General features: G+C 53.7%; 2 protein-coding genes across 6 annotated transcripts; one reads left to right on the forward strand and one right to left on the reverse strand.

Moving 5' to 3' along the window:
* Positions 1–819: 819 nt before the first annotated feature.
* BET1L (Bet1 golgi vesicular membrane trafficking protein like) lies at positions 820–5690 on the reverse strand. Of its 3 annotated transcripts, XM_087739106.1 has the most exons (5): positions 5522–5690; positions 4837–4928; positions 4006–4062; positions 2335–2402; positions 820–2242 (listed from the first exon to the last, which is right to left on the reverse strand). In XM_087739106.1, exons 1-5 carry the CDS (start codon positions 5538–5540, stop codon positions 2140–2142), a joined length of 339 nt encoding a protein of 112 aa, XP_087595232.1. In that variant the 5' UTR covers positions 5541–5690; the 3' UTR covers positions 820–2139. The 3 variants fall into 3 exon arrangements, with proteins under 3 accessions (XP_087595232.1, XP_087595240.1, XP_087595250.1); XM_087739114.1 differs by having other exon boundaries at positions 820–2402; XM_087739124.1 differs by lacking the exon at positions 4006–4062 and having other exon boundaries at positions 5522–5653.
* A 189-nt stretch (positions 5691–5879) lies between these two features.
* On the forward strand, positions 5880–20166 carry RIC8A (RIC8 guanine nucleotide exchange factor A). Of its 3 annotated transcripts, none has more exons than XM_087739067.1 (11): positions 5880–6016; positions 7194–7388; positions 10454–10501; positions 12690–13304; positions 13945–14039; positions 14928–15078; positions 15751–15846; positions 16129–16273; positions 16729–16873; positions 17903–18022; positions 18897–20166. In XM_087739067.1, the coding sequence occupies exons 2-11, from the start codon at positions 7305–7307 to the stop codon at positions 19015–19017; spliced, it is 1620 nt and encodes a 539-aa protein (XP_087595193.1). In that variant the 5' UTR covers positions 5880–6016; positions 7194–7304; the 3' UTR covers positions 19018–20166. The 3 variants fall into 3 exon arrangements, with proteins under 3 accessions (XP_087595193.1, XP_087595202.1, XP_087595205.1); XM_087739076.1 differs by lacking the exon at positions 5880–6016 and adding an exon at positions 6045–6403; XM_087739079.1 differs by lacking the exon at positions 5880–6016 and adding an exon at positions 6489–7111.
* Positions 20167–21873: the final 1707 nt, after the last annotated feature.

A 21873-nucleotide genomic window follows, 5' to 3' on the forward strand; every position in this document is an offset into this window, starting at 1 on the left:
GTTCAATGAAGATGCGCTGTTTCTCGGGATGACGGTGCAACTGGGCTTTGAGGCAGCAGGTTCCCTACAGCGCAAGCAGAACAGCTGAGCGATCTGACCTTGGTGGTGAGCCTTGCTAACACGTAAGCACCAGGAAAAAACACTCCAGCAAAAAATTCTAAAACCAGAGCTTTATTTACAACAGTAAAAGCCAACCAAAACCACCACTGTTATGAAGACCAGGCTGTTCCAGTGGCCTTTCATCAGTCTTCTGTTTCAGAAAACCAAAACCAACTCGATCGATTCACCCGTCGTTCTCCCAAACGGAAGGAGTTTGGAGCTGCCCCACCTTACCGGAGAAGCAGGACGCAGAACCAGAGAAAGTCGTTGCTGCCTCCTTTCTGCCCGCCTTCCCTGCATGTTTTTTCCCAAATGTGGCAAAAAAAGGCGCCTAATCCAGTTAGGGTGGTATTTTGTTTGCAGTTTGGTACAGCTGGAATAAAGGACGACACGGTCCGTTTCCAGACCTGGGCCCGGGTTAGCCCAGGACAAAGGAATTCCTAATGGGCACAAGGGGAAGGCCAAGGGAAGCACCCAGCCGTTGATGAATATAGGCTTGCTGGAGAGGAGGAAGACTGCAAAATCAGAGGAGGAATGCTTTAGTCCCGCAGAGGTGGTCGTTACAGGAAGGTAAGAGAACCAAACAGGCACAGACTTTCAAAAAGGAAAACCAGAACAGGGGAGCAGCTGGTACAGACAACAGACAAGATGAAACACAGCAGCTCTGCTCGGCTGCTCTGGGAAGTGACAGGGTTATAGCACAGGCAGCGGAGGCTGGTCTGAAGAGAGAAAGAGTGTTTTATTTTAAATCCTTTTTTCTTTCTCCCAACAGGCACAGTATTTTTAAAGTTACAGATCTCTTGCTTCAATCATAGGCAGACTTAAAATAACTGAGCTACGGAAGAATACAGCTGGGGTCGGGACGCGAGCGAGCAGCCCGGTGAGCAGCCCAGCGAAAGGCAGGGAGGGTGAAGGGAAGATGGAGTTCCCAGCTACGGCGCTCCCGGAGCTGCGTGTGCCACCTCGGGAGAGGACATCTGGCATGCGCCGCGCGTTCAGCGGGAACGACTGCTTTGTAAACAGAACTGTAGGGACGTGCCTTGCCACGCCCCTCACGAGCATCGCAGGCACGGGTCCCCAAAGCGCTATGAAAGGCAAAGCAAGAGTTTCTCAGGTTACCTTCTACATGAATAAATAAACAAGCAAATCAGCCCTCCAACCAAATCCTTCCTTGACCTCCCACCACCACTACCCCAGCAGCACTGTTTAGGAGTCTCCCTTGACCTCAACCTCTGCCTTTAATTGCACAACGTCGTCCCACAGTGCTCTAATAGCAGGGTACCGTAACAACTGAAATTACCTGGACCTTTTGCTATCGGATTTTCTTTACACTGATTTAATAGTCTAAGGGAGCACTGGAAGATACCGTATGTGTGTAAATCAAGGTGGCTTACGGACTTTGCCCCTCCTTTCTTGCAGGGTTCATCCCCGGCTTTACCCAGAAGGATGATCAAGAAGACCAAGCTAGCATTTAAATGAAGTCTTCCTCCTCTGCGACTCTTCACTGCAGCAATTAGAGAGTATCAGGGTCCAGATCTACTGCTAATTTCATTTCAAAGCAGTTCAGATTTCATTTCAACCCAGGGACACCCAGGATACGAACAGGTCTCCAAGTCAAGGGGAAACTGAGACCAGGTATCAGCCGAGCGGCCACACTGGAATGTAAGTCACACGTTCATACTGCCAGATCTCGTAAATCAGCATCCTAAACTCTACAGCTTCCAAAGCTCGGCCGGTTTATTAAACTTTTGAGTATCGACAAGTCTCTGGATTTGCCAGCCACGTGTCCTCACGAGCCTAGTACCAAATATCAGTAAGGGAGGTAACAGAAAAGTGGCCCTTCAAAATAGGCTGCAAGACGTGGACAACAGGGCAAGAGATAAAGGTATAAGCGTTGAACAACATCAAAATCGTGTTATACATGAAAATCCGTTTAAAGTCAAAGATACTCATTTGATAAAGGGATGTCTGAGACCAGCCAGAACAATGACAAGGCGGCAGCGGAAGGAAAAGTTATTTGGAAGGTCTGTCTGGAACATCTCAAAGACTCCACCCCAGGGCAGACTGCGAAAGGCGTCGGACAAGTCTGTCAATCGTTGTGGTTTTTGTTCTGTAAAACGTGCCGAACACCAAGCTCAAGTCCCTGCTTTGGACACAAGATAGTAGAGGATGAAGAAAACAACAATCAGTCCTGCTGAAACAGAACAGAGCAACTTGCGATTATCCCTCCCGGACCGTGTCATGGTGGAGAAACGCTTCACACTGCCAGTTAGCAGGCCAGTCACGCTCATAAAATCCGAATCCTGAATGGGAAAGAAAATTGAGATGGAAGCATTATAAACAGATGAATATAGCCCTGAGGAATCTCCCCCTTCCTGGCTAAAAAACATTTGCACAGCAGCTGTCCGTGTCTCCGCGCTCACCGCGTCTCTTGGAACGTCCTTCCCCTCCTGTGCTCTGGCTCCAGGAGCGGCACCGCTCCCACCACGCCCAACACAGGGAAACGAAAAGGACAGGGGAAGGGCTGTTCCAGAGGCCTCCCCAGCTGCCTCCCCTCTTCTAAAACAGGGTCAGGCTACCTGCTGCTGGACTGTTCAGTTGTACCTACGCCGCTTACCCTGCCTGGAACAGCTTTTTAACAGCGACTCTGCAAGTGAACGCTTCATCCAAAGGAAATGTCCCTACGTGAAGCTGGTGCCATTAATGTACACCGGGGCGGGCTCACGAGCACAGAAAAAGGTGCCATTTCTTGCCATTAGTTCTATTTTTTCTTCAGCGTGTGCAACTCCACCAAAGGGTGGCAAACAATTCTCCAATTAATGCAGTTTAGGCATATTCATTTTGACTTCGGGTCTGGTTTCCTTATCCACAAACTACTTGGAGCTTCTGCTCATGTTGCTCCCGAAATGCTTCAAAACCTTCTCTGTAACAGAAGCACAATTTCATGCTGACTGGGGCATTCTTCTTTACGGTCTCTTGCCATTACACCTTTTATTCTGATTCTCCGTTCTCCTAGTTTTCGGGCTGAGCAAATATCCATTTCAGACACTCCAACACTGTCAGCATACACTGTTATTAAGCTTCCAAGCTGAGCTTACACCTTTGACTCAACTGGTTTCAACACTACAATTATCTTTTCTCTCGCTTCCACGCACCAGCTCTCCAACACCCAGCACGTGCAGAAAAGGCTCTCCAAGCACCAGTGCTACGGCGCTAATCTCCTTCTCAAATCTCTGGCCTGGATTCCCTTCCTCTCGCAATTCAGTTAACGAATTACCTTTCTCCTAAAAAGCCTCGCAGGTAACCCCTCTGCTCCAGGAATGGGCTATTCTGGCCTTTCCCCAGGGCACTGCGATTTCCATCAGCAACCACAGCTTAAGAGGCAGATTACCCTGGAAAGCGATTCTGGTTTTATCGGGTGTTGTGTGTCAGAAAGTTGACAGAACAGGGCGCTGAACAACCTGAGTGGACGCAGAGCATCAGCTTTGCTCCTTCCAAAGACGTCAGGGAACTACAAAGCCCTGACAGGCAGTCTGTGTTTCAGGTGTTACAGTAAGGAACCCCGACAGATTTATACAGCAATACCAAAAATCACGGGAGCAGCTGAGGAACAGGCCCATCTCCCAGCATTACCCACAGGAGGCAGCTCTTTAATCCCAGTAAGGAGCTCATCTCCGCGTCGCCCGTTCGGACAAAGCGATACCCGCAGCTGCTCAGTACCTGATGTTTATCAATCAAGGAGTCCACTGGAAACGGGTTTAGTTACATTCCCTGGTTTGCCAAACCGACCACTGGGCTCTAACTTCGTCTGCTAACTTTGAACTGCTATTAAACTTTCACAGTCAAGGTAACTGCTGAGAGCCAGCCCAAAAAAGCCACGCTTTTTCCATCTCAGGGGTTCCTTACCATGCCATCCAGGTAACGGTTTTGGTCGTCAGCATCTTTGTCAATATCCAGAGCCAGCTACGCAGGATGAGGGAGGAAACGGTTATTAATGAACTTTTAATGTAGAGAGAGCCTCTAACGCATCTAGTGCTGGTAACATTTGACATGCACATTAGAAAAGCAAGCCGCTGCTTCTCCGTCTCCTACACAGATGGACCGAGGCTTGTTCGGTCGAGGAACAAAACACGATTCTCATTTTGGTTTCAGGTTGTTGAACTTTTTCAGCTCTGGAGCGCTGAAAATAAAGCTTGACTGTCTGACACTGTCCTGTACAGGACAGGAGCATTTAAACGCTGGGACACAACAGCAGGAATGCAGAGTCTTCCCTTCTACAAGGCGAGTCACTGACTTCTATTAAGCTCTAAATCAAAGTATTTAATGTTAGTAGGAGCAAACTAGCTTTACGAACATCACTCACATAGAGACGTGTATTTTTCAAAACTAATTGCGACCTTTTTCCCGAGGAGGAGTGCTTAGCGATCCCCCTCTCTGCAGCCTTTATGCTTCTCCCTGTGCCTAAAACTCCTTCCCTGAGTGCCGCAAAACCCACATCATTCCCATTAGATGATGTCGCTAAACCTCCAAAGGAAAGGGGAAATTTACAAAGCTGTCCCGGGCATTTCACAAGTGAAAGTTAACCATTATATCGCCCACAACTAAGAGTCATGAATACATAGGAAGCCCTCTGTATTGGCCCCAGGCTTGCATCTCCAGCAAGACCCTGCACGAACAAGCTGGACAGCCGATGCCCGTTCCTTCCCCGCGGCACCTGGCGCGAGCTCGGCGACTCACCGACTTCAGCCTGGTGACCTTGCTGGCGAGGCTGTCTGCCATACGCTTGTTCTCTACGTCCAGCATATCCTCCACGGCATTTGGACTCTGACCTGGGGGGGGGAAAGAGGAGAATGAGTTTTATCTGGCCTGATACAAGTACCGGTGTATCTGCTCACCCAACGTGGCGGGCGAGGCAGAGCGAGCTCGTTGCCCGACCGGTCTCTGGCTTGCCACGGAGGCTGTTACAGCCGCCTCCTCGCGCCGCGGCCCCGCGGGGTTTGCGCCACGAAACGCTCCCAACTCTTTTTGACGAGAACACACCAAGCCTTCCCCAAAGGGAGCGGGCCAGAAACCCCGACAGGCGCCCGAGCCGCCACCGCGGCCCAGCGGCTCGAAGCAGCACAGGGGCTTCGTGCCCCGGCGCTGCCCCAGTACGGGACTGGGGCGAAACCCAGCAAGTCCGGGGCCCAGGCCGCCTCAGCCGCGCCGGGGCCCTCCCGGCCGTGCCTCCCCGGGGGCGCTGGGCCCACGGGCCGCCCCCGCCCCGGGCCGCAGGCCTGAGGCGGCTCCCAAATGGCGGCGGGAGCGCCCGCTTCCCCTCGGGCCGCTCAAGCGGCGGCGGGGTCCCTCGCCCAGCCGCCCCCCGAACGGCCACGGCGGGGGACCCACGGCGCGGGACCCCCGCCGCCCCCCGGCCCCTCACCTCGGCCCCACTCCGCCATGGCGGCCACCGGCCCCGCCTCGCCGGGCGGAGCCGCGCCGGCCCCCGCCTCCGCAAAATGTCCGCCGCCCTCCTCCCCGCTCCCCCCGCGGCGGGCGCCTGGCTCCCGGGCGGGGCGGCGGCCGCTCCTCCGCTCCCGGCTGGTCCCGGGGCCCCGCGGGCCTCTCGCTGCGGGCCGGCCCCGTCCCCCGGCCGGCCCCGGGCGCACGGCGGCGGCGGCGGAGCACGGGCGGGGGAGGGCCGGGGCCAGGAAATGAGGCAGGAGGCCGGGGCGGCGGAGAGGAAGGTGGCGGCGCTTCCCTCCCCGCCCCAGCCCGCCGCCGCGCCCGGCTGCCTCCCCCTCCCCGGGCCGGCCCCCAGCCGCAGGGCCGAGGCCGCCGCCGGGGCTGGGAGGGCGGCAGCCGGAGCGCCCGTGCCCCGGCCCGGCCCCGCCGCCCCGGCCCGTTCCGGCCGTCTCCGAGGGATTACGTGCCGCAGGTACCGCCAGCACCGGGCCCAGCTGTTTTGGGGCCAAAGAAGGGCTTGAAGGGGTTTTGCAAGGCGCAAAAAGCGGCCGGGGAAGGAGGTGACCGTGTGAGGGGCGAGGCGGGGAGCGGGGCAGATGCTGCCGCCTGCTCTCGCCGCCCCCCCGACACGGAGCGGAGCCCGCCCGCTCCCTCGCCGCCCGCCCGGGCCAGCCCGGCCTCCGCTGCTCGCCGTGTGCCGGCTGCCAGCAGGCGGGGGCAGGCGAGTAACCCGCTGTGGTCGCCCGAAGCGCCGCGGGCTCTCGGCGCAGAGCTGGCCCCCGCGGCCGGCGGGGTTTCCCGTCGTTAGGCGTGACCCATCGCAGCGCACGGTGCGTAGCTACACCGAGCCTGGACAGAGGTACGAGCTCACGTAGGTACTCCGGTTTGCTGGATTTTCCATCGTTAGGAGTTACTTGCCGACACTGTGGACCTGCGTGGCCCTACGAGCCGTTAAACTTGTGCCTGGGTCTAAAATAATCTCATCAGCTGCGTCTCTGCGCACCCGCTCGTTTGCGTTACTACCGTGAGGCGCGTTGTCTCCGGCAGTGGTACAGAGGCTTGGGCGGCGGAGGCCAGCCGCCCCCGTACGTGCGTTTTCACCGCCTGTGCGGCGTATCTGCCGTGACCTGGCCTGTCTCGGGCACCGGCCGCGCAGCACAGCGACTGCAACGAAATCCTAATGATCCCTTTCTTTCCACCACCTGAAAAGGCAGCTCCGCCTTGAGCCCGGAGGATGCTTCCCGGTCTGCCTGGCTTCCCCCTCCATCCCCTTCTACTCCACAGGAATGTTTCTGGATGTTTTTTCTTCCCCTCCTGTGCAGTAACAGAAATCAGGCCAGCCAGGGGAGGAGGAGGCAGAGAGCTATTTTGGGGAGCTGCTGTTATCTGCTCTGTGTTAATCCCCTGGCTGGGTGGGGGGAAGGCTTTCCCTGGGTGCTTTACTGGGAGGGCATATATTAAGCGTTGAAAAGCAAAGAGGAAGAGGAGGATTAGAGGGAGAGAGAGGAAGCTGGCTGCTGGTTTTACTCGGGTTATCCATCTGCTCTGCTTTTACGGATGCAACAGCGTGAGCAATCTCACTTGGGTTTTTTTGTCTTTTGGCTTTTTTCCCTCCTTCCTTTCCCCACCCCTTTCTCTCTCCCTCTCAGATATCTGTGTCTCGAGGGCCTTGCGCATCAGCGTTATCCTGGAGCCCGTGAAGCCCCCTCGCTCCCCTTCCTCCTGGTTTCGCCTCCTGCTGTAGCTGAGCTGTTGCGATAATGGAGCTCAGGGCTGTGGTAGCCACCGTGGAAAGTGGGGAGCAAGACACGGTTCTCAAGGTGCTTCAGATCTACAACCAGGAGGTGAGTGAGCGTCAGGCCTCTGCCTGACGGCGGCTGCTGCTGTTTACAAGCCTGCAAGCAGGCTGGCCATGTTGTGGGATTTCTGTGCCATCCGGCTGTCCCCAGTCTGTCTCCTCTGAGCGCATCTGTCTGCGTTACTGCCATAAAGATGTTACAGGCTGCTTCGTCTTTTACTTGCAGATGGTTTATTGCTTGATGTTTTGCTAGGAAGCAGCTAAGCAGCCTCTCTTTATCTTGGTTCCTTTGTATACTGGAAGTAAAGCATGTAGAAGGGATTATTATTATTATTATTATTATTATTATTATTATTATTATTATTATTATCCAGATCCCAAGTAAAACTTGGCAGGGAAATAAACATCAGTGTGAAGACCAATAGGAGGAGCTTTTATTTTAAGGCAAAGTTTGGAGGTAATAAAACTGAGGGCTGGGGCGGAGCTGCAGGTGGAATGGTTGTCGTGATTTGCAAGTAAAAGATCGTTAGAGGTGGACAGGGACGAGCTGCTGGAATTCGGTACAGGTGCCTGATCTGAAAGCTGACAATAAGAAGTAAAGAATGCATACAGATTATCAAAAAAAGAATGGCTGGGAAGCAACAATGAAAGTGTTTCCAGCCTTAAAGAGGCAAAAGATTATCTGTGAGGGTAAATCCCTTTTGAAATAGACTCTGGTTGTCAGGGAAATTTCCTTCCGAGGGTTTCCACCGGGGTAGGGCTGGCCCTGCAGATCTCCGTGACTCATTCTGCACCATTCCTGAGTAGGTGGGAAGCCAGCGGGGACAACCTGTGAATATTTTGCACGAGTGTGCAAGAGAGAGTGTGTGCAACTATTTCCAGCAGTCGGTTTTGAAACAGGGGAGGTATTGGCTAAGAAGGAGCGGGGCCCTGTTAAAGACGGTCTGCAGGATTCACATCACCTACAGCAGGTGTAATGCTGGAGGAATTAGGAGTGCAAGCAGAGTTCGGTGTGTAACCAGCTTGAGGCATCAAACCACGATGTTTCCTGTCGAATTCCTCCAGCTGGATCCTTTGTCGGTGTATCAAGCGTAGGAAACTTGCGAGCATGTCAGTGGTTTTGCTAGCCCGTCTGGAAGAAATGGAGCAATCAAAGAGGATTATGAAACTGCAGATGAACTAAGCAACTTCCTTGCATCATTTTTTACTGTAAAAATTGATGGTACTCTATCCTTTTTCTGGTGATACTTTTTAATTCACTATTGCATACGCAGTCAATTTTTGATTGCCAGGAATAAACTACAGCTAAAGCAAAAGCACAGGTATGGCAAAAATATGCACGAATGAGATTACAGGAGCCCGCAAAGAAGATGCAGTAGGAAAAGAACAAGTGGCGTGGCTGTCTGCAGAGCACATCGGTTCCAGGACTGAACCGCCAGTTCCTCGTAACGTGCTGCAGCAGCCTGTGCACGGATCAGCTCGCGGCGCTGAAGCACGAGAGGGCAGCCCCGGCACCGCGCTGCAGGCGTACAGCTGTCCGGCCCCCGCGCCTGAGGTTTCTCCAGCAGCGTGTCGGCATCGCTTTGTCCGTCACGGCTTGCTCTAGGCTAGAAAGACCAAAGCCCTCCCTGGGATCTTGGTGACTGCGACACCGTTGATCTGCAAACTGTATCTTCTGCTTTTAAGCAGACAGGAATTGGCAGCATGTAAAAAAAGGGGTGAACGGCAGGGGAATCTACAGTTGCAGAGTGAGCAAGTCAGGGAACACCCGTGATCTGGAAAAGCTCAGTGCGGTCAGTCCCAGGCTTCCCTGGGCAGGGAATCGGGTAGAGTTAGACAGCTGGACAACTTGTGAGGGGATAAATACAGTGGGAGAGAAGCTCAGCTGGTCAGGCCTATGGATAGGATAGCCATGAGCTGCGGTTACTCAAGAGCAGAATAAGTCCGGAGTATAAGAGTGAGTGATTGTGGTAGGGCTAATTGCTGTTATCGAGCAGCTCTGTAAGTGTAAGCAGTGTAACTCAGTAAAAGGTGGCGGCGAGCGCTAAGAAAATGATGGGAGAATGATGATACAATTATACCCGCATCTCTCTCTAGATCTAGCTGTATCTATACATATGTAACTAGCGTTCTATAAGTTTTAAACATTTTCATTCTCAAAGCTGGGACCAAATGTGCTCTTGGTGTAAAGGAGGATTGCCTCATTCACTGGGAAGTGCTGCTTTTCACCAGGGCACCTGTGATCCCCTGTGCTGTCCGGTTCATTGGAAGCAGATGTAGCCAGAGAGGAGAGTGTCCATCGAAGAACAGCCAGAGTAGGGAGGAACGCAGAAATGTTTCCTGAGAACAAAGATCAGGACTGTTTATTAAGGAAAGGAACGTGATGGAGGTGTAGAGATCAGGTCTCTTGTACTTAAAGAACAAGACCTAAATAACCACAGGGATCTGTTCGCAAGTAACAAGGAGACAGTACTTTCTTTCAGTCAGGAAAAGGAACAGTAAATATCAAGGGGAGAAATGTGTAGGCACAGCTTGGTGGTGTCACTGCGCAGAGGAATCAATGGCTATGGCAGGATATTTGGATTGTGATGATGTGGGAGAGGGCAACGGGTGATATTCATCACAAATGTTTTTCAAGGATGAAAAAGGAGGAGAAACAGGGGCCTCCAGAATAGTGGGGATCTCACTCAAGGAAAGCACTTCAGACCCGGTGGCATGGTCCATGTCTGTGCTTTTCAAACCAGATTCATCCCCCCCTAGTTGTGAGGCACGTAGTTGGAGTTGCCTGAGTAGGAACAGCGGTGGAAAGAAAAGGCAGGGCTGAAACGAAAACCCCAGTGGCAGGGAAACTTTCCTTTTGCCTTGTTCCTCAGGAGCTCGGGCCGCTTCTTAGGAGCGCCACGAACACCGTAGACCTCCGAGCACTGTGGCGCTCCTTGCCGCGCTGGTTCCCTGCCTCGGTGCCGGCGGGGACTGTTCTTGAGAAGATGGGTTTGCTTTTGCAGTGTGTTTTTAGACTTGCTGCTTTCCAGCTGAATGGCCTGGGGGGAACAGTTTTGTGGATTTTTAACCTATTGCTTTATTTTGATTGTTTCTGTTTTGCCCCCACAGAAGTCTCAGTGCTTCACCTTTGACGATGAGGAGCGGGAAGAGAGGAAGGTAGGCATGCTCTTTGGTTTCTTCCTCTAGGCAGATGGGTAAATCTGCTGCTCCGTACTCGTGTCCAGCAGGGCTTGGTGGTGGCAGCTCCTACAGGGAAAGAAACGAGTGGTTTTTCATTAACTTGGTTAGGGAATGGTGTGCTCAGAGCATCTGCCTCCAATTTTTCCATCAGTAGTTGGTGGTTTAGGATAAAGGCCAGCGTTCTTCCAGCATTAGCAAGCCCTTTGGGTTCCGGGATGCATATAGTCTCAGCCACAGGTGTATAAAAACGTGATCCTTTGTGTTTGTGGCATGAGTCTGCTAGGCAAAGATCATAGCAACATGCAGACCTCTAGAGGGTAAGTGGTTTTGCTGGGAGCCAGCTGCGGGGTTTGACTAAGGCTGTATATTAACAGATACTTTAAGCTGGCGTAATCTGGCACTCGGTGGAAAGGAACGCGCCGGCCTGTTCATTTCTGCTCTTGCAGTCTTTCATGCCAGGGCAGACCTTTGCCTGGCTGCACAGGGTTGGTGGGCTGATATGCCTAAAGACCAACACTTTTTTTTTCCTGGATTATTTTCCAGCTGGATCAGTTTTGTGGTCCAGTTCATTGGTGGATTGCACTAATGGCTGTGTTAGCACATCAGGTGTGGACCAGGCAGCCAGGGTGGAGAACGGGACCTCTTTTGTCCGTGCTATTGCCAGCTAATGCTAGCATGAAGTTTTTCCAGCTACAGCCTGATGCGTAGGACCAGATCTCACAAGATCTGAGCACTTTGCCTTGCACTGACTTGCTGTTTGAGCTGGGACTGTTACACAGGCTGTGAATTCAGGCACAGCCTCGGGGTGCTCCGCTTTTGGGGCGTATGTCACGAAATACGGATTGAGCATCACCATCTAGTTCCTGGTGCTCAGTTCTTCTGAAGGTTTAGCTCGGGGCCTGAGCTCTGAGATCTCTTTAACCTGAGTCAGTCAGAGGCTTTGGTTACTTACGACTGTATCGTCAACTTCTCTGTCTGTCTCCTCGTATGGAAGAAGAGGAATGACTGTACTTCCTTGCTTCTCAAGGCTGTGATTGTGGGGCATACTTCATGGTCTAAGCCTTGTTCAGTTCTGCCAGCCTCACATTAAGGACTAAAATTCCTTTTTTCTTCATTCCTTCCCTCAGTCTTTTTATTATTATGAGGTATAACTGATTAGGCTGTGTTAAGCCAATTACACTGCGTGATAGCAAACCTTGTAATCTTGGATTCTGTCACTCTTGTAATATGCATGGAAAGACACGCGCTCTGATGCGGTGTGATGCTAGAGAGATCTCGTGGGACCTTACCTCACCAAGGCGTGAAAGTCGATGCGGTGGATTATAGTGTAACGTGAGGTGTTGCTACGCGTGGCTCGAACCAAGCTGCGCTTGGTTGTGTGAAGCCTTACCTTTGCTCTTGTACTCTTCCGTTGCTTGCTGTCACATCTGATGCTGTTAGCCGCAAGGGCTGGACTTCCAGCCGCTGCGAATTGGTGTTAGTGGAGCTCTGCCCGTCTGTACCTACTGAGGATCTGGGCTAGTAGGTCTCCAGACAGCACTGAGGTTTAGGGAGGTACTACTTATTTGAATCTCCTGAGGCCTTTTCACCTCCTCTCCTCGGGCACCATGTGCTCTTCTCGCCTCGCTTGGGTCCTTTTCCCCTCCCTCGGCAGTTTTCTGACGCACCTCTAAACTTTCTCGGGCTGTTTCTGGAGCACCCAAAGCAGATGCCTCCCTAGTGTTAAGGCTCTGGGTGGGAACACAGAACTTCTGGTGAATTGGTTGTTGCTCCTCAGTGAAGCCATAAGGGACTCTTTTGACCTGCCCTCTCTTAGCTTAATGCAGCTGTCAAGTAAACCGTGTTAGCCTGAACCATCCTAACCGTGGGTGAAGCTACAATGTGCAATGGTAGCAGTTGCCTGTTCATACTCTCCCCTTACATCTGATACCCTCTCCCAGCTGTTCTTTTGTTTCTTGCTGGGTGTCCTTGCTCGAACTGGGTCAGGATCAGATGCCAGAGCCAAACGCTTCCCGAGTGCTGCCGAGCGTACACCTGAACCAGAGCCATTAGCAGGCCTATCTCTAGAAGGCGCTCACATTTTTCAGGGCAGAGCATTACAGGGTGGTGGGGGAGCACCGTGAAGTGTCGGTGCATGAGGCATTGCTTGTTTCCAACCGCACAGAAAATGGCCCAGCTGCTGATCAAGTTCCTGGAAAGAGAGCTGCAGCCGTCCTGCCAAGTCACGTGCTTGGAAAGCATCCGCATCCTGTCCCGGGACAAATACTGCCTTGACCCTTTCACCACCAAGGAAGGCCTGAAGACCCTCTCCAGGCACGCTGGCATTGATTACTCAGAGGAGCTCATCCGGGAGGTCCCAGACTTGGATGTAATCCTGGAATCCCTCAAATGTCTCTGCAACATTGTCTTCAGCAGCCCTAGGGCACAGGAGCTGACAGCTGAAGCCCGGCTGGTGGTGGGCCTGGCCAAGCGCATCAAACTGTACAACGAGAGGAGCCTTCCTCACGAGGTCAAGTTCTTTGACCTGCGTCTCCTGTTCCTGCTGACGGCGCTGAGAGTGGACATCCGGCAGCAGCTAGCCCAAGAGCTCAGGGGCATTAGCCTGATGACAGATACCCTGGAGCTGACCCTTGGTGTCAAGTGGATGGACCCCTACGAAGTTGCCACCGAGGAGGGACTTCTCCCACCTTTGCCTCGGCAGGAGACGGAGCGAGCCATGGAGATCCTGAAAGTGCTCTTCAATATCACCTTTGATTCCAGCAAGAGGGAGGTGGACGAGGTAAGCTCCTTGGGTGTCCCACCCCACTGCATTCGCGTGTCTCCGGGCTGTGGCTTGACTACGGGCTTTCCTCTCCACTTGCGTTTCCTCGTATTACATACTGGCCCTCATGCAGCCCCCGGGAACGTGTAAGGGTAGCAAGAGACTCGTGTGTCCGGACCTTCCTCCCTAGAGCACTGCCTCTATCCAATGCATCATTAACCCTTGAGACTTTTAGAGCATTAAAATTGAAAAGTTGCGCATTTTTCCTTCTTAATGACACGATTTGTTGCGCAAGTGGGAGAGCGGAGCCCCCAGATAACTCGCTTCTGAGCGTGCCCTGGTACTCTTTCAGCTTCTGGGCAAGGTCAAAGGAAGGTGTGATGGAGAACATCTCTGGCTAATCCATGGGCCTGTTTTGGGGCCTCTTCCAGCCCTTGACTCAGTGTCGTAGAGTGAGGGGAAAGGTATCGGGCAGCAGGAAGACTGTGTGTTGACTTCAAAAGGAGAATTGGGAGGCTACCTCCACTCACGCACCCTGCTGCCAGTTATCAGGCTGCCGGAGGGCGGGATGGGGCTGTGGGCTGCAGGGGCAGCAGGCTCTGGGGCGCGGAGGATCCCTTTTGCTGATCAAGGTTTTCGTTTTCTGTTTTGGGGCCAGGAAGATGCTGCGTTGTACCGGCACTTGGGTGCCCTCCTGCGCCACTGCCTCATGATCTCTGCTGATGGAGAGGACCGGACAGAGGAGTTCCACAGGTCTTTGTTAGATAACTTGGTCGTGATCTTCACTAGAAATGGGTGTCCTCAAGGCAGATCCTGCCTGACCTTGGCATTAACGTCCTCTGCTTGTTTGGCGATTGCTAAGGTCACTGCTGACAAGCGGGTGTCTTTGGTTTGGCCTGCAGGTTCCTCATGCTGCTAGAACTCGGAGATAGCCCTGCCCTTCCCACAGTCAGATTACGTGCGCTAATGCCACAGCCTCCAGGGCTGCAGGAGGAAACGTTTTCTCCAGGCCTGCCTGACCCCAAGGGCCGTATCAACATCCTGCATCCATCAACCTCCCCAGCAGTGCCACCCGCTTCAGTGGGCAACTTGCCAGAGCAGATGTTTGGTACTTTTTAATTAAAGAGTCCATGGGCTGGCCTTAATTAACTGTCTGTCTCTTGAGCCGGGCTGAGAAATTGCCTGTGTCGCACTGCTGAGCGTTATTGGTCCAGGGGTGTCGGCTTTGAGCAGAGGACACCGTCCTGCACCCAAGAAAACGACAGTCAGAGGAATCCTAGGGAATGCATTGCATTGACCATCAGGGTGAGAATGAGCGATGCAGCAGGAGACCGTAGAGCCAGACCTTTGGCTGCCCAGATTGGTCCTTCTTGGCCTCTGTGTCAAGATCGATGGTTTCTCAGTTGTCGCTGAAGTCTCTTTGGACTCCCAGCAAATAGTTCAACTACTCAAAAAGCAGTTTAATTTATTCCCTTTTAGTGGTGTGGGGAGCTTGGGATGCAGCCCAAAGACAGCTTGGATATTAGGGTCCTCATGCTCCTGGAAGTTAGTGATGAACCTTCATTTCTGGATAGCTGAAGAACTTCTGTGAACAGAGATCCATGACTATGTGTTCTCTTCTCTTCTCTTTCATGTGTTCAGTCATACGGTTAACCTTTTGGGCAACCTGCCCCTGAAATGTCTGGATGTCCTCCTGACCCCGAAAGTCCGGCCAGGCTCGCTTGAGTACATGGGTGTCAACATGGATGCAGTCAGCATCCTGCTGGATTTCCTAGAGCGACGCCTTGACAGGGTAAGTTGAGAGGCTGCCGTGTGAGTTCGTCACTGCTCGTTTTCACAAGTTCACTGCAGGGCACCTTTCCTTCAGCCTGTATTCATCCTTGAAAAGCCCAGTGCCAACACCACAGGAGCACCAGCAGGGCATGGTTCATTCGGAGATGTCCCTTTATGGAAGGGACAGTTTTGAGCAGAGGCCAAACTGTTATGGTTGGCAGGACTAAAACAACATCTGTCGACTGGGAGGGTAACTGCATCATTGCTTTATGGACTGCAGGTAGTGAGATCGGTTGAACAGTAGATGATTAGCTGGGCGATTGAAATATCGGTGCTCTGTTTCCCTCAATAGCGATCTGATGGGCAGCTTCTGGAAGCCTGAATTTGCATTCTTTTCAAGCTGGCTGTGGTTTTCAGTCTCCGGAGTTATTCCAAAGGGCCGCCAAATTTTACTGCAGCACTTCTCTACTCCGGATGCCCTGCACAAATGTTTCTAGCAGTGCCGTGCCACAGGAGTGGCATCACTCCTGCTTGAGGAGTGACGAAGCACTGAGATTCCTGCAGCAGAAGCTGGAAAGCTTTGATGTCCGTCTGTTTCCCTGATGGTCTGTACGCATGTTCGCCACCACAAGCCAGACAGGTTGAGCTCAGTGTGACTAACGTGGCGTTCGTTTTGTGGACGCTTCTGCAGGGCCACAAGCTGAAGGAGAGTTTGACTCCTGTGCTGAACCTGCTGACTGAGAGCGCTCGAGTCCACCGCCAGACGAGGAAGTTCCTGAAGGCGAAGGTATGCTGTAGCTCAGCAGAAGTTGAATGATGCTGCGCTGAGGAGAGAGGAGAATAGCAAACACCTGATTATTGTCATCCTCCGAACAGACCTCCTCTCTCTCGGCTAGGTTCTGATATGAGTGGTTGAGGCCTTTGGTACCCGCAGTGTTTTTTCCACATCTCCCACGCTCTGTGGATTTATTTGTTTTAACCGATTTGTAAAACGCATGTACATTTTCCCCTGTCTGACCTGCCGTTGCTGTTCCAGCTCCACTGATCACCCCTCACTGTGGCCTCGTAGGTGCTGCCGCCGCTCCGGGACGTGAGGAATCGGCCGGAGGTGGGGAACTCGCTGCGGAACAAGCTGGTGCGTTTGATGACCCACATCGACACGGACGTGAAGCACTGCGCGGCAGAGTTCCTCTTCGTGCTCTGCAAGGAGAGCGGTGAGTTGCAGGGGCTTGTCGTGGGCTTTGGTGACAGGGAGTCCTGGAGCCTGGCTCTGGGCAAGCCAGGGAGAGTGGGACGGGTGACCCTTTGCAGCCAACAGGAGCTTCTCTCTTCCCTTGGGCCAGATACCCTGAGTAGGGAAAAGTGGAGAGTATCCAAGTGGTCTGTGGGAAGGAGTTGCTGTCTCATGCCAGCAGTGAGCGAAAAGCTCTGCTGGAGGACACCCCAACGCCCTGCAGGCAACCCGGCCTGCATTCAGACCCCCGCCCCGTGCCATTCCTGGCGCACAGCGCGGGAGCCTTGCTCCCTCTCGCAGAGTTCAGAGAAGTGTTGGCATTTCTGGGTCTCCGTGGCCTTGCACGGATCTTGCTGTTGGGGCATGCAGGAGCAAAGAGCGCTGGAGAGGCAGGAGGGGAAGCACAGGGTGGTCTCTCTCCCCTTCTCCCGGCAGTGTCGCGGTTTGTGAAGTACACGGGTTACGGGAATGCAGCTGGGCTCCTGGCAGCACGAGGCCTCATGGCTGGTGGTCGGGAAGAGGGAGAGTACTCAGAAGATGAAGACACAGACACTGAGGAGTACAAAGAGGCAAAACCCAAGTAAAGAAGTCTGCTCCCCCTCTTCCTACACCTTCTTCCCACACCTGCGCTGTCCCTTTCTTCATCCACCTTCCTGCCATCTCCCTTGTCCTGCTCTTTCATGTGCGCGTTTCCTTCTGCATTACTTAGCAGTTTCACCCCTAGCTTTGATGTCCTGTCCCACCCTCTCCGCCTGTTCCCTGGGCGAAACGCCTCCCTGGCCGAGCTGCTCGTGGTGTGGGTGGTCATCGGGGCAGATACTGGGTCCCTGCAGCTGGGGACAGCCTCTAGAGCAAAGTGGGTTCCTTCAGCCAGAGCCCATTCTGCACCAGAGCTGTTCAGGGTGTGCTCGTGGCAGTACATCCCCCTCTAATCCATATCTTGCACCTTTTTTGGCATCCGCACGTCTCAGTACAGTGACAGGCTTTTCCTGTGTGCTGGGATAAGGGTGGTCCCTCCTGGCAGCGGGTTTGCAAGTGCCAATTACTCCTCTCCATCTCCAGAGCCCTGTGCTGCTGGAGTGAGCTGGCTGCTGCTTTTTCTTTTTCTTTTTTTTGTTTTCTTTGCCTGCTAGTGGGTGGTGGTAACTCGAGGATGAGGGTGTGCAGGGAGCGCTGCAGGACTGTGCTCAGCTGAGGGTCCCATACTTTCTAGCATCCTGGTCAATGTGGTCTCCAGGCTGGGTTTGGGCTTTCCTTTTCTGTGTTAGCTTTTTGCCTCCTGACTTAAGGAGAGGGAAGGAGTGTCACCTGCCCTTGTGCGCCTGGTTTAAAACCGCACTGTGGAATTGGCAGGATGGGGGTGTTGTTCACACCAGAGAAATGGTAGGGATTTGTAAAGGGGGACGACTGTGCGTAGGACACAGAAAGAGGTCGGAAGCACCACGTTGCAGTGCGATAGCGCTGGGGGCTAACTATGCGCAGCAGTGACAATCAGCCATGCCACCGTGTTCCTGTGCTCAGTAGAGGCAAAGAAGGTTTTTAAGCAGCCCTTTTGTCACTCCTCTGCTTTACCTCCCTCCTTTGCCCAGCCGCACTCTTCTTTTTGCAGCATTAACCCTGTGACGGGACGCGTCGAGGAGAAACTACCCAACCCCATGGAAGGGATGACTGACGAGCAGAAGGAGTACGAAGCCATGAAGTTAGTCAACATGTTTGACAAATTGTCCAGGTACTAGAAAACTGTGTATGTTCATGTCTGCGTTACACCTGCCTGTCTGTGACTGACATTTGTCACAGAACTTTCTTTGAGCGTATTCCCAAGGCCGCCACTGACTGAAGGGATGTGAGAGAGAGAGTGGGGGAGATACGTGGGGAAATACTTCCTTAAGCTGGGCTCGGTTACCTGCAGGGGAAGGCACTGCAGGCCCCACACACCTCTTTGACATGATGGCGTACTGTGAAATTCCTCTACGTGCCTGCACTGTGTTTGCAAGCACCTTCTGCCTCACCAGGTTTGGCCTCGTGCTGCGTAAGAACAGCAGCCGCTGTCCTGGCAAGGCTGCTCCATAGGAAGCAGTGTTGTGGGGACAGATGGCAGCCAGTGCCACCAAGTCCCTCTCTCTGCAGGAGTGCTTTCTCCAGTCACCTTTCATCCGTCATTAATAGGTGCCACCGAGAAGAACCCAGACTCTGCAGCTGGGTTCAGACCACCCCAAGGGCGGGAGGGAAAAGGGCAGCGCGTTTACTGTGTGTATTTCTATCGTGCGTTAGAGGGAGAGGAGCACTGATGCCAGCGCTAGTTTTCCTCTGGGGATCCTGTAACGCACAGAACAGGACCCTAAAACTCAGCCTATTCCAGGGAACCTGAGAATGGCCACACTTGTGGACTGTGCTTCCAGCCATCGCCTCAGCGTGCTGGAGGGCTTATGGCTGGAACTGTCCCCCACGTCTAAAAAGGGATCCTTGAAGGTGGCCCGGGGTTGTTCTGGGCTGCCTTGGGCCAGTTTCCACAAGCCCCACGTTCCTGCTGTAGTACTCGTCTGTTCCTTCAGTGTCTGCTGCAAATTTGTGTTGCCTTCCCCCCCTCTCCTCCCTGGTTGCAGAGAGCAAGTCATCCAGCCCATGGGCATCACACCGAGCGGCAACCTGGCCCCCATGGAGAACACCATCCACGATATGGCTGAAGAGAGGTCGTCGTCCGACTCGGACCTGGGGCTGGACTGATCCAGACCTCTCGCCCCAGCCTCGGAGAGCTGGGGAGCCTCCGTCTGCTCTCCCTCCAGAACTGGTGCTGCACCCAGAGGCTAGTGCTGGGCCAGGACTCTCCCTGTGGGATCTGGATCCAGCCTGGACCCCTCAGTCCACAACAAGGAACACCTCCTGCCTCCTTCTCGGCTCCGTAACCACCTCTCCTTCAGAGGGTCTTCACGGCCCGGCTCCACCTTGGTCTCTCCTGTCGGCAGCCTTGAGGATTTCAGGCTCCAAATTGCTTCCAGGACTTTCCAGTAGGATTTTTTTTTTTTTTTTAATACGTGATGTTTGGGAAGGGGGGAGGGGGATCTTTCTGTCACGCCATCAGGGTTCAGTAATCTGCAGAGCATCTTGTATATGTGCCGACACTTGCGTGGCCGCTCATCGGCGCGCGCGTCGCTGTCCGTGGCTACGTGTGGCCGGCCCTGTGTGGGGGGAGCCGCTCCCCGGGACTGCAGGTGGGAAGGTGGGACTGCGGGGGCGGGGGGAGCGGTTACTCGCGGCACCTCTTGGGGAGCGGTGCCCGCGGGCTGCCTCGGCATGCTGCACCCACCTCACCCGCAGGTAGCTGTACGTGTGCGCGCTCCGTATGGCTGCGAGCGTGGTGGTGTCCGTGCAAAACTGGGGGCGTGTGGACTTACGAGTGTGTGCGTGAGCGCAGAGGGGAGCAGCGGTGCGTGCGCTGCAGGGAGGCGAGTAGAGGCTTTGGGTGAAGCTTCCAGCATTCCCATCGGCCGCAGGAGAGAAACGTGCGGGTGGCTGCCGGGAGCACTGGTGTTCAGTCTCCGGCACCGTGCAACGTTCCTGTTACCACGGAGTTTAGTTTTTGGCGTTAGCCTTTCCCCATCTCGCGCTTTCCAAATGAAAGGCCAAAATCCCTGCTTTCTGCTGCCTCCTTGGCTTTCCCACAGGTCCGCTGCTGTTTGCACCCAGGGGCTGGCGGTGGTCCTGGCCTTCGCTGTGGCTTAGATTTGTCTTTTTTTCTGTTTTCTTTAAAAAGAAAAATCAAAATTGTTTTAAAGAAAATCTTCCAGTTTGTCTCATGTACCAGAGTTCCAAAGCGCATTAGCACAAGTAGGAATGCAAAAGTGATGCTAGAATAAAGAAAACCTGACAAACGGGCGCATGGCAGTGACTCATTGAACGCGAAGGCCCTGGGCAAGTAGGGGAGCATCTGTGTGTGTCTGACTGGCACGCGGTTCTGCTCCGATCACCCTCAACTTCACAGTGTTATTTGGGAGGTAAAATTGTCGCATTAAAGTGGGGCGAAGCCAGCACCCTTCCCTGCACCACGACCGCCCAGTATAACCGAGTGGAGCGTCCCAAAGTTAAAGTAAGCGCTGAAGTTTGGGGATTGCAAAACAATCTTGGCTCGATCCCTCGGGCCTCGCAGCACGCAGTTGTTTACAGGGCTGTTGATCTCCTTTACAAATGCCCCGTAATGGTTGAAAATTGCGCACACCAGCTCTGTTTTCTGTCCCTGCAATAGGGATTTGCCGCTCAGCCTTTGCAGGACGCGAGCCAGCCTGGGTGATCCTTTGGCTGCGTGGGTCCGCTGAGGCTTCCAACTCCCTGCGGGGCAGCGGGGCTGGGGCTCCGCAGCGGGGAGGCAGCAGGGGCTGGCGGGGCTCCGCAGCGGGGCACCGTGTCTGGCTTCCACGAAATCTGGGTCTGGGGGGGCGAGCGGAGGGTTTGCAAGCGTTCCTGCCTGTGTATTTTTAGGAGTCGATGCTTGCTTTCTGAAGACCGTCCCTGTGAGGTGAAAAGCTGAAGATGTGCTCCGTTTAGTTTAGTTCTTCAGTGATTAAGAATTTTTTCAGTCGTCGTGATTAAAGTTCCGGGCTCTCCCGGGGCATGCAATATTCATGTAAAACTGACCCGCTAAGATTCACGGGTCGGCTTCTGTCATGAGAACAGCTGCAGTGTATCGCAGCTGGAGTTTTTAGGCCAACTGCATCTCCTTTTTTTTTTTTTTTTTAAGGACTAGCAAAAAAGCCCACCCCAAGCCTTCTGTGCGAAAACGCAGACCTCTCATCCCTGTAGAGCTGTTCAAGCTCTCCAAAGCTTTCCGTGCAACAGGAAAAGCGGAGGGGGTATTTCTAATGCAACGCTTCCGATATTGTTGTGTTCTAGCTTTCTGTCGCGCTTAAAGCCCTGCCTTGCAACTGGCAGGCCCTGCTTTGAAAAGCCGCGGTGCAGGGGCTGAGCTGGTGGAATCACGGCGTCGTTTAGGCTGGAACAGACCCTTAAGATCGTCAAGTCCAACCAGCCTGGCACAGGCCGCTTCTGGGGCAAGGGTTTGTAAGCAGCGTACGGTTTAAAAACAACACGTTGCCACCGTTTTCAGTGTGAAGCAACGTGCCGCGAGGCTTCGGGTGCTCTGCAAAGTGAGAGAACGGCCTTCTGCTTTCCCCGAGGCTGCGCATTCAAACGCGGTGGCCGTGAGCGGGAACGTGCCGCTACGTTTGCGCTGTGCGCTTGGATGAACGAGTCTGCGCGTCTGGACGGGGACGCGTTCAAACCTTTCCTCGAGGAAGCAGCTCGGGCACAAGTGCTGCTCTCTGCTCCCATAGCATCGGCAGCAGCTGTGCCAGGCTTCTGCGGGGTCCCTAGAGCCAGTCTGATTTAGAGCATATGAGTTTTGGGTCTAAACACTTCTAATTCGACAAACAGCCGTAGGACGGCGTTTTGAGGCTCTAGCTCTGCCCTGGGAAGAGCTTTCAGGCACAGAAGTCAGTCACGGTGTTCCAGTGTTGCGTTACAAGACACAGCTCTGCGCTCAAGGGCTTTTATTCCCTCGCTCGGGTTTTCTGGGGTTTAGCATTAACC

Source organism: Nipponia nippon, unplaced genomic scaffold (assembly GCF_047370975.1).
Source record: "Nipponia nippon isolate SJK-2023a ecotype South Korea unplaced genomic scaffold, ASM4737097v1 scaffold_10, whole genome shotgun sequence".
Lineage (NCBI taxonomy): Eukaryota > Metazoa > Chordata > Aves > Pelecaniformes > Threskiornithidae > Nipponia > Nipponia nippon.